Raw genomic sequence first — 19,384 nt, 5'->3', positions numbered from 1 at the left:
CCTCGTTTCAGATATACATCAGCCTCAGCCAAACAGCTTGGGATCATAGGTTTTGTTTGTTTATTGGAGGGAAAAGGCACCCAGAGTGAGCTGCTCTGAACTAGCACGTACCAGATGGAGAAATTCTGTACATTTTCATTTCCTTTCTACTTATAGCTTGGTCAAAAGAGGCCTCGTGTACAGGAAGCAATGGAAATTCCTCAGATTCCTCCAAAGGAAGGGCTGAGCCCATCTTAAGCCATTGCTCTCCAGAAAGGAAATCCAATAAAGCTTCACACTTGGGCTTAGTAACAGAACTGGGCTTGACTGATCCCAGCCAAGTTTCTGCTGCAGAAGAAGCGCAGCTGCATCAACTCGGCGAGGCAGCAACAAGACCCCAAACCAACACCAATCTCTGACACACGCGTGTCACAGGGGCAAACCCCCACCGGTGCACTGGAATTCCGACTGCCTTCCCCACGAGGCAGAGAGGAACGTGGAACGCCGTGAGGCAGGGGGTGCGATTACCGGGGAAAAGCTGGGGAGGAATGGGAAACAGGAAATGAAGGGAGAAAACAAACACCCCCTCCCAAATTCCCACACAGCTGCTGTCCCTGGCTAATGGCTTGGGCTGCAGACCAATAAAGCTGTCTGACAGAATGAACTATGCATTCAGTAATCAGCCAAACCTCAGGCATGAGACCGTGGCACTCCGTTCACAGCTCACCTTGGACCAGCTGTGAAGAGCTCCAGGAGGGTCAAAAGATCATTTACCCCAGCACGTCCCCAGCGCGTGGGCCACCTTGCTGTCACACAGACACGGCTGCACGGCTCCCGCCCGGAATGTCAGGCGGCCCTGAGCAGCAGCAGGGCAAGCAGGCTGCAGAGCACAGCAGCGCCAGGGTTGCACGTCCCTACCTGAAGGGTTTGCTGTCCGGATCCGTGTCCTTGAAGCCCATCTCTTCCAGCTTGCAGCGCCTGTACAGCTCGTAGTGCCGGGTGTGCGTCTGCTCCCGCAAGTCCTCCATGTTCACTCGGATCAGCATCTCCCGCAGCTTCACAAAGTCGCAGTGGTTTTCATTCTCAACTGCAAAAAGACACAACATCCACAGAGAGAACGTGAAACCTGGGAGCTGGGCTCCCCCCTTCCCTGGATCTGGGCCCCAGTGTAGCAAACCTCAGAGCTCTCGAGGCACAGGAGCACAACTCCCAGTCAGTCCGCAGCAAAACACCTTGCTGAACTGGGGCTGGAGCCATCCCACGCCAGCACGGGCCTGAGTGCAAGGCCTGCACTGGATTTGCAAGATCTGCGTGTTGCCCATCTGCCACAGGGCTCCCACCTCCCCATCCATTCTGGCACCAGCAAGGCGATGATCCGTTTGCTCACAGGATTTCACTTCCCACCCAAACCCACTCAAAACCCTAGCACTCACAGGGGCTCACACAGGCAAAGCCTAAACTGAACCTCCAGCTATCTGGTCCTAGTTTTCTGGGAACAGCAAGAACCCAGAAGGATACAGTCCAAGACCTCCCAAACACATCAGCTTCTTTCCTAACTGTTTTTCCCAGCATCCTTCTCTGGTGAACACAGCTGAAGTCTCTTAAGCTGCCTCAGGGTCAGCTGGTATTTTACTGAGAAGCCAGAGAGTTTTACAGAATTGCACTGTGAATGCTCCCCTGCAGCTTCCAGGGCCATTCTCCAATGGGATCAATACTGAAGCCACAAGAAGACCATCTCAATCCTGTACTTCTCAGCGCCGGCTGGAAAGCAAGGATCAGCTCTGGATTTCTGGCAGCTTCAGTAAAGCCTGGGCTGCAAACAGTGTCCTGGCCAAACTCTGCCCTCCTGCAGGAAGGAGCTTTTGGCTCCATGTCCAGATGCCCACGCTCAGACCTAAGCTGCGCTCTCTCAAGCCAGATTTTGCCAAGGGCCATGCAGAGATGGAACTAACAGAGCCGGTTATTCTTGGACCAGAAGGGGACAGGGTGAGAAGGCCTGGCTTGTGCCCTTGGTAACGTACCCTGCACGACACCCCAGGGGTACTGCCTGGCTTTCGCCATCTTGTTGCCAATCTTCACTTCCTCAGTGCTGCCAACCACGGCAAAAGGAAGGTGGACCTACAAAAGGAAAGGGACAATGAGGCTGGGGATTTCCTTTGCTGCCTTGCCAGAGATTGTTTCTCAAGAAAGCTGTTTACTGGGGCAGCTCTGCTAAATTTAAGTTGTTTAAACGCCTTTGCAATTCGTCTCGTGTTTCAGGAAGAGCAACAGGACAATCTGGATGAGAAACCTGATCGGACTTAAAGCCCAAAATTCTGAAGTCCTAAAAACACAAGATATGTACATTATTTTCCATTCCATTACCAAGCACTGCTGTGTTAAGCACAGAACAAGCCTTACAAACTGGAACTGAATTTGAACACCGAGAAAAAAGAAACGCGAAACAATAAAGAAGAAAACACACTACATCCTCTCGAGGAAGGCAAAATTCAGGGGGATTTTGCTACCACAAAGAACTGCTAACGCTTCCTCTTACACAGGGCAAAGCTGTGAGCAAGGGGAAGAGCGGAGCTGACCCAGCCCTGGGCTGACATGTCTGAGTCACGGAGCTCTGCTCCGTCCAGGTCTCTCCGTGGGTGTGGTGGCGACAATCTGGGATCTGCTCCCAGAAGGGTGGCTGCTGCCAGGAGGGAGCTCGCCTCAGCTGCCAGCCCAGCCCAGCGGAACTCTCCCTGCCTTAACAGCATCCAAAGGGGCTGGGTGCAAGCTCTGGGAGCGGGAGCTGTGTCAGCCAAGCTGTGGTCACAGGCTGGGTGGGAGGGGAAGACGTCAGGGCAGAGGACACAGGATTATCTGGCAAAGGGGTTCCCCAGCAGCCAGGCTGCACCTCAGGAAGGCAGAGCACTGCACACAACGCGTTCTGGTAGAGCCACATGGCCAGCTTCTCCCTGCTCAAAACGGCACGAGAGGCAATAGGGAGCTTTGGAGAGAGTCTGACATTCAGCTGGATGAGATAATTGCCCATCTACAAGCCCTTGAGCAGCAAAAATCACAACAGCCTTCAAAGTAGCAAGGAAATAGCTCAATCTGAGTGCACTTGCTTTAGGACTGGCACAACCTCTTGGGGTCAATCAACACCTCACTGCCAGCACCCCTGAGATCAGATTCTTCCCGCCAGGCCCGCAGCCAAGAGCTGCTTCCCTTGGTAACCCCCACTACAGTGTTAGGTCCAGTGTAGCCCTGAGTGCCCTCAACTCCCACTACATGTCTGGAGGCAGGGGAGGAGGCGACAGCCAGAGCAGAGCCGCTGATGGGCTGCGGAGCGCTGGAACAGCAGCGCCGGTGCCCCGCTCCCAGCGGAAACCGAAACAAAGGCGGCAGCGAATGAATCACCCCCACGAAGCAGCGAGTGGTCGTTTGGGACAGGAAAGCCAAACCTCAGCTCTCTGCCCTGACCACACTGGGGCCCTGCCTCCCATCCTCTTCCTTTCCTCAGACGGGAATACTGCAACAGGGGAAGGATGTGAGAACTGCAACGGGGGAGAAGCGTTTGTCACACGAGGAAATGTATCAGAGCAGGTATCGCCTGCCCCCAAAAGCCTTCTGGGCAGGCTGATGTCCGTGCTTAAAATGCAGTTTTAAAGCCAAGCAAGACGCAGCACGGCCATCAAGGACAGGCCCAGGCAAGGCAAGGGCAGGCACCCCCCCCAGGTAACATACACTCATGGTGGCATTGATCTCGGCCACCGTCTCCTCATCGGTGGGGAACTGGTAGATCTGGACGCCGTTGCTGACCAGCTCGCTCATGATTTTGCTCTTGAACTTGTGCAACTCGTTCTTGGCGATGGTGTCAGCCTTGGCAATGATGGGGATGATGTTCACCTGCAAGACAGGACAGCACTTGTGCATACAGGACTGCACAGCTTGTGTCTCTGGGAGAGGACAGAGCAGGACGCGCAGTGACGGCCCTCAAGTGCCACCAGCCGGCACCCCCAGCAGATGAACTGCCTGGGGCTGCTGCTGCCAGCAGCACCACCTCAGGCAGGATTTCCAGGCAGCAGCGACGGCCTTAGAAAGAAGTCAAATCCAATTTGGCAACATGCTATTTCCTGTCCTGTCGTACTCCCCTCCTCATCCAAATTGGCTGGACAGGAAATGTCGTCATAGATTATTATGAGCTGCTCCAAAAAAAAAATGAGAAAGGAAATGACCATCTCTGCACATCCCCTGCTATTGCAGCTGGCTGGATTTCTGCGGGAGCCACGCTCAGACTACAGCCTGTCACAGACCCCGGCTTGGGGAGTGCCACCAGGGACACCGGAGGGGCAGCAGAGCTGCTGTCACCCCACGGGAGGTGGAAGCAGATGGTGCCTATCCAGCCCAGGGACACACAGGACAGGGGCTGGCCATAACACAGGCACGCTTCCCCCACCTGTGTGCCCTCATGTGCCCCGGACACCGCTGCACTGCAGGACCGGGGCTCACTCCTCCCTGCACAGCTCCGAGATGAAAGATGAGTTACTCTCTTTTCTAGACAGGCTGTTGGCAAGGATAAAGATCCTGCCTTCTTTCCCTGTCTCCTCCCTTCAGAGGGACAGTTTTTGCTTTTGATCTCGCAGGTTTGCTTTTCCCTGCAACAGCAGACAGAAACTGTACAGAGGATAACAGTAATATCGACCTATATGGAGGGATTTTAGCTACAGTACTTGAAAATCCTCTTCTATGACATCACTTAATTCTGTTTGGAGCTATTAAATCCCTCTTGGCTAAAAGACGGAACAGGAATGTCAATTAGCTCACTTGGGATACATCTCCATAACCTTATTTTCAGTTGAAGAAGGCAAGGAACTCTCTCCATCACCACATAAACCAAATCGATTGGCCTCTCTAGGAAACAAAGAGCCACTGTCATCATTGACGTCCTGCAAAATCAGGAGCCAATTAGCCAAAAGGTGCACAGTGGACTGATTTAAATTGCTTAATCATGATGGCAAGGAGCACAGAGAAGGCTCAGTTTAGCTACTCAGGCTCTACATTTGCACCTCAGTTGTTTTTCCCAGAAGAGGCACATCTGCTTTGACCCACGGTTTATACCAAGCCCACGAGGGTACCTGGAAAAGCAGATGCCAAGTAAACTATTTATTCAGATTGTTGTTTATGACATTACAGCTAAACACCACTACATTTGCCATAGCAGATCTAATGACTGGTTTTGTCTAAGACTGTCTCTGCAGTCGGAGCAAGCAGACACAGCACCTCCATTTGTTTTTTACTGATTAGAAAGACAATCACAAATGTCTTTATTGCCTTGAAAGTTTAGCTGGGGAGCACGTGGCCAAGCTCCCCACCCAAGGTAGAGCTGGAAAACAGCAGGAGTCCAAACTCTCCGTCAATCTCTGCAGCATGTGAAGCAGAATAATGACCCACTGTAGCAGCTTGCCCCAGGTACACCTGTCACACTTTTTGTCCGCAGCTCTCCACTACCAAACCCAGACAGGATTTTCCTGAGCAGATGGCAAGAGAACGCGAGCACTACAGGGCCGTGGTGACCCAGGCAGGCAGTACCTTACTGTCGAGCTTCTTCATGGTGACCAAGTCCAGGGACTTGAGCGAGTGGCCGGTGGGAGCGATGAAGTAGAGGCAGGCGTGGATCCGCGTGTCGTGGTAGTTGAACAGGGACCGCTTGATCTTCAGCTCTTCCTGCAGGTAGGCTTCGAACTGTGCGTCGATGTATTCCACTATGGGCTTGTAGCTGGGGGGAGAAGGCACAGAGAAGACCAGGGAATTGGCTGCTGGGACCACACGGGCCACTGAAGGACACTCAGGAGCTCTCTACGGCACAGGACAAGCGCTGCTTTTAGGACGCTCCCCACCAACCCAGAGTCCCCTCCTTCACAAGGGCGGCTTTCCACTTGGTGCACAGGCAAAGCACAACAGACATGACAGCCCTCGATTTCAGGTGCACGGAAACCACACAAGACTGCTACCCCCAAGAACAAGGCCGTTGGCAGTCTCTCCAATGAAAGCCTGAGCTGCTGCTCTGTCAATCTCACTGAAAATCATCTAACATAAAAAAATTTAAACATGAAATGGTGACCTACCCCCTAGCTTGTCCAAAATCTCATCATCTTAAAAAACAGCAAGGGAGAGTCACAAGATAAGAGGGACTTTTCAGGAACTGGAGGCTGCGAGTGAAGCTCAGAAGACAACTGCACCATTCATGGACTTTGGTGGGACCGTTTTGTCGGAGAAAAGGCAGCTCATGGAGTCTAACACGTCCTTATTCAAATTAACTGTTCGTGCTTCTGGAAAGAAAACTGTTCCATGCGTTCCCTCTCCACCAAGGGCAGCTTCATGGACATCACAAAGAGGGTTTCTAAAATGACTGCTGCTCTGGTTTCTTGGCTTATGGAAATTCTGTCTCTGACCATGAGGCATTGAAAACATCAGACACGTGCAAAGAAAGCAGTACGGCCTTACTGGGAGAAATATTAGGGAAAACCCTTAAAGAAAGCAGAGCAAAGGAGGACCGGGAAGCCTCCAGCTGGAGGACAGAGCAAATCACACCCACCACATCCATACGTGCCGCGACACAGCAGGAGAACAAAAGCTCTCCCTAAGCCCTGCTGCGCGGGCCCTTCTCTCCAGAGGGCTAGGCAGGAGCAGCAGCTGGGACTGGGAAACACCCCCAGAACCTGCTGCCCACCTCAGAGGGCCCCGGCACGGGGCTCTCGGTCCCGGCGGAGCTCGGATTACCTGTCGTCCTTGTTGATCTGATCGCCAAACCCCACGGTGTCCACGATGGTCAGCTTGAGCCGCACGTTGCTCTCCTGGAGCTCGTAACTCCGCGCTTTCAACCTGACGCCGGGCTCGTTGTGCGTGGCGGGCTCGCTCTCGAACTTGGTGTTGAAGAGCGTGTCCATCAGCGTGGACTTGCCGATGCCGGTCTCGCCTGAGCAGACAGGGCAAGCGTCAGGACAGCGCCGCTGCTCTCCCCTGCCTCTTGCTCGGGCACGTTCCCCAGGTTAAGGAGCCATTCCACTTGGGTAGCAGTGGAATTAGGCTACATGCACGTCGCTAAGCAAGATAATCCCTGCGAGAACAGATGCCTTCAGAGACGGCCCCCATCTTGACCACTGCCCCGGGACTGACACAGGAACTTTCTTTAAGGTAGCAAGTTGTAAATTGTCTCAACTCCACACCCGATTCCCTGATTTTGTTTCCACCTTTTTAAGGCAGTTTTGTTGTCTCAAGAAGATCATCTGAAACCCATTGTGCAACTTAGGACAATAAAAATCTGAGACAGAAAAATATAGACAGAGTTCTTAAAAAAAGGGTACACTGCTTAAAGACCAACTTTTTAAACTATTACAGTTTCCCTAATCCCCAGTGCTATTAGTAACATGGATGAAAGCATTAGCCTCAATCCCATTTTTCAGTCCAAACTGTTTGTTTAGCAATTACACTCTCAAACAGCTATCGCTATCCGTGCTGTGAGCAGGGGTGGGCTGAGGCAACTCACACGGAAAGCCAAGTCCTCAACTGATGGCACTGACTGCCTGTGGCTGAAGCTGCGAATTTCAGGGAGCTCCTGATGTGAACTGCTATGTTCTACGCCAGATAGGCTCTGCAGCATTTCACATCCCAATCAGAGGTCTCACATTACAACACTGAATTTAATTGTGTCCTCTCTCAAATGAAAATTTAAACAGTAATTTTTTCCAAGGCTGAGACTTCTGTTCCTTGGCCAACTGCAGCAGTTTGTGCACAACTTCAATATGGGGTGAAAATCAGCGGACAGGCACATTTCACAAGGGAAGAAGAGGTGGATCAAATTGCTAATGGAGACATATTAAGTCACGCTAAGAAAGGCATATTTACTTCAAGAGAGAAAGGCAATTAATTTATGCCATTTTGATCAAAGAGCTGCCTGCTAATCAGGCTGCTCCCTGCTGGATTGAAATGGTTTCATGCTGCTACGAGAGTCACGTGAGGGCTGGGAGCTCGAGTGTGCAGAAGCGCAACTACTCTCTTATCTCCTCCTTTCACACACAAAGCTGCAGAGAGGAGTCAAGTTTGCTAGATTGCTTTTCAGGCAGCTCACAGAAATGCTCAATTTGCTGTATAAAAATCACAGTCAGAGGGTTGTGGGGTTTTCCCAGCTAATTAATGTAACTAATTAGAAGGGACAATACTCCCCTCTTGGAGGCTAAAATGAACAATGAATGGAAAGATGATGTTCGCAGCCTGCACTGCCAAGCTAAGAGAGAAACCCAGCAGTTTTGTCCCTTCACACAACCAGATTCTGGGTTCACTGACAAGCCAAAGCTGGCTTGCCTCACAGCTCCCTGGGCCTGAGCAAAGGATTTCCAACTGCGGAGCAGCCACAGAGTGCCAAGACGGCAGCTACCTCCCCACAGCCAAGAGAAGATGCTGCCTCCTTGTATTTCACCCTGCGAGCAATTTGGGAAAAGTAACTCAGGCTATTAAACCAACTGGCAGATTAAATTCAGCAGAGGACAGGTGACATGCTTTGTTCTCCAGTACAAATCATCTGGAGACTAAAAATGGCATCGTTTCCATGTGGAGAAACTAAGAATGTAAGGAGACAGGCAAATCCTGGAAGGGAAGGAACACAATTTGTTGAGAAACAGCCTCCACAGCCAACCCAGAGAAAAGCAGATTTAAGCTAGCATCCTTTTAAAAACACATTTAGTTCCCAAGTTCACTCAGCTTCCTTGCGGGCAGCCTTTGGGGAAAGCAGAACTGCTGGATGATCCAAGGGATAGATTTTAACAGCTAGCACTTGCCATGCCCTGACTCAGGGGACAGGGCAGAGCAAGGGGAAAGCGGAACACTGGATTCCACCATGGGCTGCTCTGGGAAGACAAGCACAGCCTGCAGGGGCTCTGCCCTGCCCTGGGCAGAGGGAGAAGGTGTGAATGTGGGGCTGTGCCCCCGAGGGCCCAGGAGGTGACCTACCCACACACAGGATGTTGAAGCAGAAGCCCTGTGACGTTGACTTGTTGACCAGCTGGTCTGGGAGGCTGTCGAAGCCCACGTGGCCAGACAGCGACAGGTTCCTGAGGTCATCGTTCTGTAAGAGCCAGGAGAAAAGCATTCAGCAGGGTTGCAACACAAGAGGTCCTGACAGAACTGCGTTAAGGACACAGAGGCTTTTGGGACACAGGATCTGTGTCTTGGGCGTCCTTCCCAAATGCACTCTCCTTTTCCTTCTATCAATCTCTGCCGTGGGGCTCCGGAGGTAAAATGTCCCCAACCCAAGCTCCACCACACTGGTTCTCCGTGCCTGTCACCAATAAACCACGATTCCTTACCCATCTGCAACACCCAAATGCTGCTTCTGAGGCCCCCAGCCTCCCACAGGATTACCCTAAGATTATTTTGGCAGGCACCTGGAAAAGAGTGGAACACAGTCAGAGCTGTGAGCTGACCAGTTCCTGTTTAGTTGGTAAAGCAGCTGTGGCTGCCTCCTCCGTGTTCGCTGCACAGCTACGCAGCTGAAACCAGCCAACCAGCCAACATCCACTTCAGAACTTGCCCAGCAGCAAGGGAAACTCCCCAAACCTCCCAGTGAGGCTGGCTCTCTCAAGAAGCACACTGAGGAGTGACACGGGTGAGATGGCCCTGCTTGCAGCTCCAAAAGCCATTCCTGACACACACCTGTGTAGGCGAGCCGAGAGCCAAGGTGGCCCCCTTTCCTTGGCTCAGTGTGCCAAAGGGAAGGAGCAGCTCTCAGACTTGCTCTGTCCTCCCAGCCCTACAAGGGAAATGCCAATGTTCTTGCCCCTTTCCTGCACCCCTTCAGCATGGCCACAGCAGGACACAGCTGAGATGGCAACTGTGCCGCTAAAGCCAGCTGAAGCCCTTTCCAGCTTTTCCAGGCTTTGACAGGAAGGGAATAAAACGAGCATGCTGCTCTGCCACGCCTTGGATTACAAATAACCTGATGTGACACGAGGTGAGCAATCAGGGCACTGTTCCCAGCGTTTCCTGCGTGACCTACAGAGCCCCTGGTGCTGCCTGTGCATGTCCTCAGCAGGAAAAGAAGCCAGGCCAGGCAGCCCGGAGATGCCAGTCGCCCCTCGTGACCCGCTCTCCTCCTCGGCTGCTCGGGGGCTGGAGCTGACATCATCAAACACCCCAAAGCTGTCCTGTGGAGGGCAAGGGAGCAGCACAGACCTTGCGGAAGGGAGGTTGGATACAACCCCCCGATTGTGTTTGGATCCTTCCCACAGCAGCTGTGTGGCAATCCACCGAGGCTTGGAAAAGCAAGCCGGCCCGAGTTACCTCCTTCCCTGGCAAGTCACAGCTGTGCCAAGGTCCCAGGTAAAACAAGCAAACAAAAAAAAAAACCACAAACTTGGTAGACCTGGAGCAGCTCTGCTGTTATTTCACAACATTTTTCTCCTTAAGTTTGTTGTCCTTAATTTGGAACCTTTCTCCAAACCCAAACCCTTCCCATGGAGTCACTCCCCCAAGGCCACAATAAATTACAGTCGTGGGCAGCCTCAGCCTGGTTTAAAGATGCTGGCAAGCTCCGGCTTCTTTCCACAAAGTGGGTTTTGGACCAGACATAGACAACTCTTTGGTTGTTACGAATCAAAAGCAGAGGAGGACTTCCCGCTCTCTGCACAATGGCTGAGCGGCTCCACTTCCCCCCTCTCAACACAATGGACCAGCCACCAGTTGCAGGGAGAAGCGAGTTACATTTGGGCTGAGTGCTGATGAAAATAAACTCAGACCTAAAGAAACACAAAAACTCCGTGAGAAAAGCGACATCTCCAAGTGAAAAGTCTGTGCCAGGAGTCTGGGCAAAGGGATCCTTTCTGCCACACAAAGCCTGGCACCTGTGCTAGACACCTGAGCCTTCTCTCAGCATCTAAGCCAGGCTTGTCCACAGCTAAATGCCAATTTAGCAGCCTGTTCACCTCCATCCCTCTGTGTGCTGGGAGCTACTCACCAGCACCACACCACAGAAGCTTAAGGTGATTAAGAGATGCCAGCTCCTTCACTCAGGCTGAGTAAAGAAAAACCACCCAGGAAGGCCATCACCTCATTCATCCTCAACAAGGATTTCCCTGGAAAAGGCCCTGGGATTGATGTATTACACGAACGGGTTAAATTAAATATTTGTAGCATTAGTACTTCCAAAAAAACTGGTGGGCTTGGGTTTATGATCGAGTGAAGGGAGCTCAGAGCAGATCCCAGAAAGCACAAGGCGCCCATGACTCACAGGCTTCACACAAAGTGGTGGGTGTTGAACATCCCTCAGCACAGCACCAGTATCTCTTTCCCTGATATATTTTGGGAAAGCAAGTACTGCCTCATCATCAGTTGCTCAGCAGGAACACGAGTTAGACTCATCTCTTGCATCTGTGTCAGTTATTTTTGCTACAGACCCTATTCCCCTCCCCTTGCCTATTTTTTTTTTCCCCTCCAAGTGGCAAACATCAACAATGGAATAAACAAAAACTATCTCTGCACTTTGCAATGCCAAGTATTTTTCACAGGCCGTGCTGCACAACAGGAGACAAGAACGGCCTGATGTCTGCTCAAAACGTCAAAACACAGGTGAAAAGATCTGAGGCACAGGCAGAGATGAAACACAAACCCCAGCACCCACCTCCCTCAGTGTTGCCAGGATGCAGCGCATGTCCCTGAGCAAAGCAGACACAGAAAAGAGCTGCAGCTCTGCACAAGGCCCACAGATACGCATTCTGGAGGAGGCAGGAGAGCCAAAGCAACTACATTTCTAGCTATCCCCACACACAAACACAGCCGTGCAGCATGGAGACGCCCTTGGAAAGCTGACACATTTCTGGGAGAACTGCAGGCTGCTCCTCTCTAAAGGAAAGAGATGCACACACACGCTGCACAAGCACTTGCACTGTAGCCGGGCCTCTGCCCCCACTTTCACCCCTTCGAGGGGATACAGCTTCACCCAGAAGCAAAGGAAGCCTCTGCTGGGGAGCAACAAGCCTGATTGCTCAGGGTATCAGCAGCAGAGCAGGCCAGTGATTCACGCCTTCAGTCTGGCAGAGCACAAGTGTTGTAACAACAAGGGGATGCTAAGTCAGACGGCCCTGCCGCTCCAGCTGTGAACTGCCAGGACAAGCTCCCGAGCACAGTCAGTGGGCTGGGTCTGATCCCAGCTGAGTCACCCCACTGAGAACTGGGCACCCCGGGCTGAAGAGCAGTCAAAGGCTGACATGGGCTCCTGCTCCACCCCAGAGCCCCTGTGTGCACCAACAAGCCGCGGGAATGCTACAGGCATGGATTTATTCCTCTTCCAAGGAAGCCAGCAGCGCTGCTCAGGTGCTCCAGCCCAAGTGGAGAGGCACCTCATCACCCCGCCTCACTGCCTTCTTCCCAAGCGCATCCCTCACGTGCCCTCAGAGGAGCAGGGCTCAGCACAACTCCCCCCTTTGCCCAGCACTGCACCTCAACATCCTGCTGGACTCAAACAGCTTCTCAGGAGTCACTCACAGACGCCTCGGAAACCACAGACAAGCGGCAGTGTCCCAAGTACTGACCTCTCACAAGCACACTAAAGGGGTACCTGCATGGCAAGCACCTCTCCTCGCTCCCAGCCTCAGGATCCACGGACAAGATGAGCGTGGGCAAAACTGCAGCTCCACAGACTGCTGCAGAGACCAGGCAGCTTGCACCAGATGCGCTGCTAGACTTGGGTGTCTGGATGTTCTCACACTGTTGGACAGCTTAAGACATCCCAAAAGCAGTCTGTATTTTAAAGTGTTCCTCGAGGCAGTCACGTCTCCTGTACTGAACCCTGCATTACAAGGCATCGTTTCCCTCCCTCTTCCCATACCATGCATGAGCAGGAAGTGATTCTGAACAGCCAGAGCTATGTGCTAACCCCTACAAAAACTAAGCACCGACATGAGCAAATAAATGCTTGTTTCTTGGGAAAGATGCTGACCACTTGACTTCTCTCTGCAGAGAGCCCTACAAGGCATCCCACAGTCGATATTTCTTGGATCAACAACCATCTTTGAGCTGCTGTTATCACAGCTGCTGGTTTTAACTGCAGCAGGGGAAGGGAAGGGGTAAGCGAAGCAGAGACAGGCCCCCAGAGGCACAGCAAATACTACCTACCATCACTTTATATAAAGAGATTGATTGTCAGGCACTCACATCCCACTGCTCTTCATTTTAAAGGGGGTAAAAAAGCCTTGCAAAAGACAAGAACGGGTTTGCAGCCTCAGAACCCTGTCAAGGCTCTTTCAGATCTGATTTTCTCCACACATAGCTCCTGGTGGCAATGGTTTTACAGGTCAAGCAACGCTGCAATGGATGCTCTGTGGCAAGCAGTGGGTTTGGCTGGGCAGGAATCAGTGAAGCTCTATAAAACAATTCAGCTGATGAGGCACGTGCAAGGAGAGTCAGCTCATTCCTCCCCAGCCACAACGGCTTGGCAGAGCCAGCAGGAATGAAGAGAAAGTTCTCCTCCTCCCTGGAGTCTGTGTGTGGATGGGGAGCTGGAGATAAAGGTGGGTCCCACATCACTGTTCCAGAGACAGCACAAAGCAGAGCCGAGTCCTTATGCTTCCAAAAGTGTCTGGCAGCCGATTGGAAACAAAGCCAAGTCGCTCTTCTCCTAGGCTGGAAAAAAGCCCCACTCCCAAAAGGCCAAGGGGAGAGTTCCACAAGGACATTTATCATCCCAGTCTGCTCTCCTTGCTCAGGACTCAACCACAAAGGTGGCTATTCCCCAATCCAAGCAAACTCCTGGCTGAGCCTCTTTTGCTTTAAGGCTGCTGGCAAAACATTCCCCTCGGGCCCCTCCCGGCCCACTGCTGCTGGCGGCTGGGGGTCAGCTTCACACGGCCTCCCAAGAGTTAAAGAAAACAAAATCCAGCCTCAAATTCAAGAGGGGAACAAAGCTGGTATGCAAAATATTGAGCTCAACCCCAAATATGAAGCAAGTGTTTAGTTATTTGAGGCCACATGACTGAGGAGGCACCTTTAAGAAATTCTAAAAGCTTTTATTGTTGTCAGCAGCTCAGACCAGCAACATTTTCGACTCGTTACTAGGTCAAATCATCTCAGATGCTGCATCCAAAGCCAGGGACCTCAGGGATAGTTTAGTCTGCTCAGATAAAGCAGCTCAGGCAAGAGCAGGAGCACAGAAGCAAAGAGCAGTCAGTAGGAGACAGATCTATCCCCCTCCCAGAGTCAAACCCAAGAGCTGATGTCCCTGCCAGCAGGGTACCGAGGATTCCCAGCGCCTATGCCAGAGCCAAGCTCCCTGTTCCTCCTAACAGCACCCATAATTCCGCTCCCCTTCCTTACAGGGGCCAAGGAATGGCCAAACCCTTAACTGCTGGACAAATGGATTTATGAATAGTGCAGGGAGAACATGGGAAGCAAGAACAACTCCCTTCCCCTCCTCAGCGAGCAGGGATGCCAGAAGAAAAGGGCTGACAGCAATCAATCAGTTAATCAGTTCAGAAAGAGAGGAAGGACTCGTTGGCTGTTGTTTGAGGGTAAGATAACCATCAGTGTCACCAGCAGAGGAGGGGGAGTTCCTGGCTCCGTGCTGCTGTTGGCTGGCTGGCTGCAGGCTCGGGCAAATGTCTGCACAAACTACTCAAGTCTGGGAGGCCCTTGGTTGTTTTTCTTCCCCTCGCTTTCTTTTTTCCCCCCCTTTTCTCTCGACAGGGAGAGCAGACCCCTGTGGAAGGCACGCTCTCTTTCTGTACATTAATGTGTCAGTCAAGCCATGAGGATCTGTGCCGCCCTGCCTGCCACCGACCCACCAGTGACTCACTGCTGCAGCTATTGTCCCTGAGGGATGGACTGCAGGAAACCATCTTGATCTTCCTGGATAAAAGCTGGCACCAGCTGCAGCCGCCTAGGGACACGCAGCTCCTCCCCAGGCCCCTGCCCCAGCCCTCCAGAACATCTACCACAACAGCAAGGAGCCAGGTCTCTGCTCCCAGGAACTGGGAATGCTGTCAGCTGAGTTATGCCACACTTGGCTCCCTTGCTCATTAAACTGGGCGGTCACAGAGAATACAAAAAGGCTCTCCCTGAATATACTGGATTTTCCTTTTAATCCCCGAGAACCAGGATGGCAGAAAAGGCTACTTTGTAGGAAGAAGGCTGGAAGCAACTTGACCAACACTGGGCAGCAGCAGATGGGGAAGGGCAGGTGTGGGACTCGTGCTGCCTCCCCTTGCAGAAAATGCTGCTCCACAGATAAAATGTCACGGAACTGCAGAACTTCCAGCCCAGAGGAGGCTGCCACTGAGACCAAGCAAGGGCTTCCCACGAGCAGATGCCCCCAGAGACACGTGTGACGCTGAACACGCTGGCACAGGCAGTAACACACGGGAGCGATGCTCTCTCCAGGGCTGGCCCCCTAAACGAAGGGCAGGGTGACAGAGGAAGAGCGAGCAGGCATCACAAGCCGGCCCCCGCTTAGGGGCAGCCCACACACACAGAGCTAGCGTGCCCCAAGCTGGCCCAGCACGGATGCCACAGGGGAAGCACAAGGGCCACCTCCCGGACACGCAGCGCCAAATATCCCGGTTTGCAGCGCTTGCAGCTGCGAGCGCCGGCCCCGGCCGCCCGGCAAGGACACGCTTCCCGCGGCCCATGCAGCCCGGCAAGGACACGCTTCCCGCGGCCCATGCAGCCCGGCAAGGACACGCTTCCCGCGGCCCATGCAGCCCCGCGCCTCCGGGGCACGCCGGGGGGAAGCGAGGGGAGCTGCTTACATTGGCAAGCGGCTGGAACTCGGCGGGAGCGCGGAGGGAAAAGGATACGGTTGCATTCTTCTGCAAAGAGGGAAGTCAGCAAAATCTGACAATTCAGGAGGGGCGGCTGAGAGTGGGAACGAGCATTTGTCTTCAGGCAAAATGTTTGGCTAAAGGTCAGCACAAGCTCAGAGCGCTCACGGTTCCATGTGCGCCAAGAACTGACATAAAAGACATTTTCCTCCATAAGTTCCCAAAAACCACGGACCTCTCTATTTGGAGGCAAAGTGACTAATGCTTCTAACAGCCCCTGATGTCACAAACTGCTAACCAGCAAAAGAAAAAAAAAAAAAGCTGGACTTCGGGGATGATAAGGACCATATGTGCATTCCAGCAAGGCTTGTAAACTCACTGAAGGGAAAAAAGAAAAAAGGAGAGAGGAAGGAAAGGGGGGGGAAGAAAAAAAAGACATAATGTGACAAACAAGAATGAAGACCATCCAAAGGCAGAGCCCAATGAGAACCAGATGCTCTCTGCTTCTCTGGCCAATCTCTCTCCTGACAGGAGGAGGACGTGCAGCATTGCCTCTCTGCCCGCCTGCGCGAGGCTGAGGGAATAAAATGGGAGCTGCTGCTCCCGCCACTGCCCGCGCCGACCCGCTGCTCTGCTCCCGCTTCCAAGACAGCACGCCGTTTCTTGAGGCTCCCCTGCCCTGTGTCCGCTGCAACGCCACACGCAGGGAAGGGCAAACGCACCCCTTGGAGCATCCCCACCGGTCCCTCAGCCAGGCACAGTGCAGAGAGCGGCAGGCTCCTTCCCGTGAGCCCTGAAACGCTGCACTGTGACTCGACTCCCAAGGCAGGCTGTGACTCCAGGCCAGCCGACACCAGCCAGGAGCAGAGAAGGCCCAGTTTTTGCTACACTTGAGAACTTGCCGCTTTAAGAGTTAAAAACAACCCCCCTTGAAGGACAGAAGCCAGCTGGGAGACAGCAGGAAGGCATGTTGCTCTATGGCCATTCGAAATACTTCTCTTTTCCAGCCCTTCTGGCTGCACAGTGCCACACCACCACAGACAGAGATCCAGCCCAGCAGAGAGGGAAAACCCAACAGCCATTTCCTCCTGTACTTCACTGTCATGCTCTTAAAATAGCCTTGAAACAGCTGCACCACGGACCATTAAGTCATTGGATCTATACTTTGCTCAAAGCTGGAGGCACAGCCCGACACAGGACCGACACAGAGGGAAGGGTGATACATGAACTCAGCAAGATCCCAGTTACACCCACAGAGAAGAGGGAGCTCTCTGGGACACGGCTCCCAAGCACAAAAAGGTAGAATTAAGACAAACCTGGCAACAGAGCATCTGACCCCACGGCCAGGTTTTCCTCCAACTCCAGTCCAGTTAGGGTTGTGAACACAACCAGAGCGCAAGAAGGATTGCGAGAAAGGAAAGCAGCCCAAAGGGCTTGCTTGCAAAGCTGTAACAAGGCAGCACTGTTCCAATACCTGACTCGCATTAAGGGCCCCTGGGACACAAAAAGCAGCAGCTTTCCTTGAGGTGGCACAGGCACAGCCCAGCAGGGCTGCCTCGCAGCTCCTTAACCCCACGCGCTCCTTCCTGAAAAGCTGCAGCCACACATCAAGAGCACGTTTTGTCAGCTCCTATTCAACAAGCCTCAGGACTGGAAGGTGCCCCAGATCGTGCTCTGGATAATTAATTATCCCTGGGGCTCAGAAGCAGGATCCATGTTCATACTGGGCCCTGCTCAGCGGCAGGTGGGGGACACGGACCGGCTGCCTGGCACACGGACACACTGCCAGCGTCTGCACGGACCCGGCTCCCAAGCAGGGCGCCAGAGCTGTGCCTACCAAAGCACGCAGCTTCAGGCCATTTATTTACCACTGCTCTTCATTCTGGACTAAAGAGCTCAGATCCATCACAGCAGCTGTCCTCACAGCTAAATCCTGAGCTAACACAGGTGTACACACACACACGGCTTATCCTGTTCCCAGGTACCACAGCATCGAGTATAAGCAGGCCCTAACTCCAAACTAATCATCACCCAGCTCCTTGACAAATCCCTACCAGGGCTTGTAGAGTCCAAGCAAGGGCTAGATACACAGGATTTCCCCAGGGAAACTTCACTGGTCCAGCATTACCAAGGAAGTGCCAATCCAGCACCAACTGGACTGCACTAAGGTTGTTAATTAAGAGGCCAGAGAAAACATCTTGTGTTTAGCCAAGGCCAGTGTTGTCACCCTCACCCAGGCACACTTGAGTGTGATACTGACCGAGTAACCAGAAAACAGCAGAGCAAAAGAACCAGCTCTGAACGAATTCATGGCACGGCCTAATATGCCGGGTGTTGAGTCACAGCCCTCACATCTGCTTCGAAAAGGGAAACAGAACACACAGAGCCCCCGGTGGCACACAAAGCTCTCCCAAGGCGCCACAGAAATCCTTCAACGTGAGTAAGAAAAGGTCAGCCATCAATAAATATTGAAAATCACAAACACTGTTTGCCTTAGCTCACAGTTTTTCATCTTCAGCAAGAAGCAAAGTGGAACTAAGCTGGACTGAATCTGCACGTGGAGGAAAAGGCAAAGGTTTACTCAATCATTTGGCTCACAGTTTTGGAAATACTATTCCATGGACTTGGAGCTCTCAGCTACCTCAAAGCAATAAAGGTACCCACTTGCCTTCAGCAACTCCTGGTTTTCCTGCCCTAAACAGGGAAAGCCAACACTAAAATTGTTATGAATAGGAGCAATTCTATAGTTCAGCTGAATCCCTTCCTTCCCTCCACCTCACTAACTCCAAATTTTTGTGGTTACCTTGAAAGACCATGTTTTGTCTTCCCAAAAAACCTCCCTGGCCGGAGTTTCTCCAGAGAAAAGGACATCTGATCTAGGTCTGCAGCACAGCCATAACAATGGAATTGTTAGGAGATGGGACTAGAAGGCCACTCTACGTCAGGTTTTTTATCTTCCTGGTGTTTCGCTGCACTGATAACTGCTACAGCAACTTCACGTTCCTGGAGTCAATAGACAGTGCAAGACAAAACACGTTTCTCACACGCAGCCCTTGGCAGGAATGTTCCCACAGTCCTCTCCAGAGCCATCACTTGCTAAGGGGCAGGACCACCAAGAGGTGTGATGGCCACTACAATCCTGGGGATGCTCCAAGCCATACAGAGTCTCTGGACAGAACACCAGCAGTTGCCCAACACACACTCCCAAGTGTCTGAACTCCATGAACACATGGCTAAACAAACATTTACAGCACCAGAAGAAAGGATGAACTCTCTACTCACAAGGAATCCAAGGATTAGCTTGACAGCTCCAGTTTTTGAGCTGGAGCAGAGTTCATTCCAGAGATTTAAACCAACTCCCAGGAGTATCAAGAGTCCCACGCTGCCCCACGCCTATGTTCTGGAGTTTATCTTGCTCCTGCTCACCCCTGAAAAGGGACAAAGCTTTCCTTCCATTCCAGCTGCTGGTGACAAAGTAACCCAGCGTGAAGGACGCGACAGAACAAGTCCCCAGCACAGCACAGGCCACCAAGGTCTCTGTGTGATGCAGCGCAGCCCCACTCCCTCCGGCAGCTGACCATCTCTGTCCTTTCCAGAGCACAGCCTCAGCCTCCCCTGCAAACACA

The 19,384-nt window shown here is 52.5% G+C and overlaps 1 protein-coding gene across 3 annotated transcripts in view; it reads right to left on the bottom strand.

Moving 5' to 3' along the window:
- SEPTIN11 (septin 11) overlaps positions 1–19,384 on the bottom strand; it is a 47,755-nt gene that overhangs the window by 15,652 nt on the left and 12,719 nt on the right. For all 3 annotated transcript variants that reach the window (XR_005256629.1, XM_038134154.1, XM_038134153.1), the window contains exons 2-7: positions 8,962–9,076; positions 6,736–6,931; positions 5,545–5,731; positions 3,700–3,861; positions 2,001–2,097; positions 898–1,066 (exon numbers count right to left, since the gene is read on the bottom strand). Coding sequence is in view for 2 of the 3 variants with exons in the window: in XM_038134154.1 (XP_037990082.1) it covers positions 898–1,066; positions 2,001–2,097; positions 3,700–3,861; positions 5,545–5,731; positions 6,736–6,931; positions 8,962–9,076 (926 nt within the window). In the remaining variant the exon portion in view is untranslated. The remainder of the gene's footprint in view (positions 1–897; positions 1,067–2,000; positions 2,098–3,699; positions 3,862–5,544; positions 5,732–6,735; positions 6,932–8,961; positions 9,077–19,384) is intronic.

This window comes from Motacilla alba, chromosome 4 (genome assembly GCF_015832195.1).
Source record: "Motacilla alba alba isolate MOTALB_02 chromosome 4, Motacilla_alba_V1.0_pri, whole genome shotgun sequence".
Classification (NCBI taxonomy): domain Eukaryota; kingdom Metazoa; phylum Chordata; class Aves; order Passeriformes; family Motacillidae; genus Motacilla; species Motacilla alba.
Note: the sequence above shows the minus strand (reverse complement) of the source record. Positions and strands in the feature narration are given on the sequence as shown.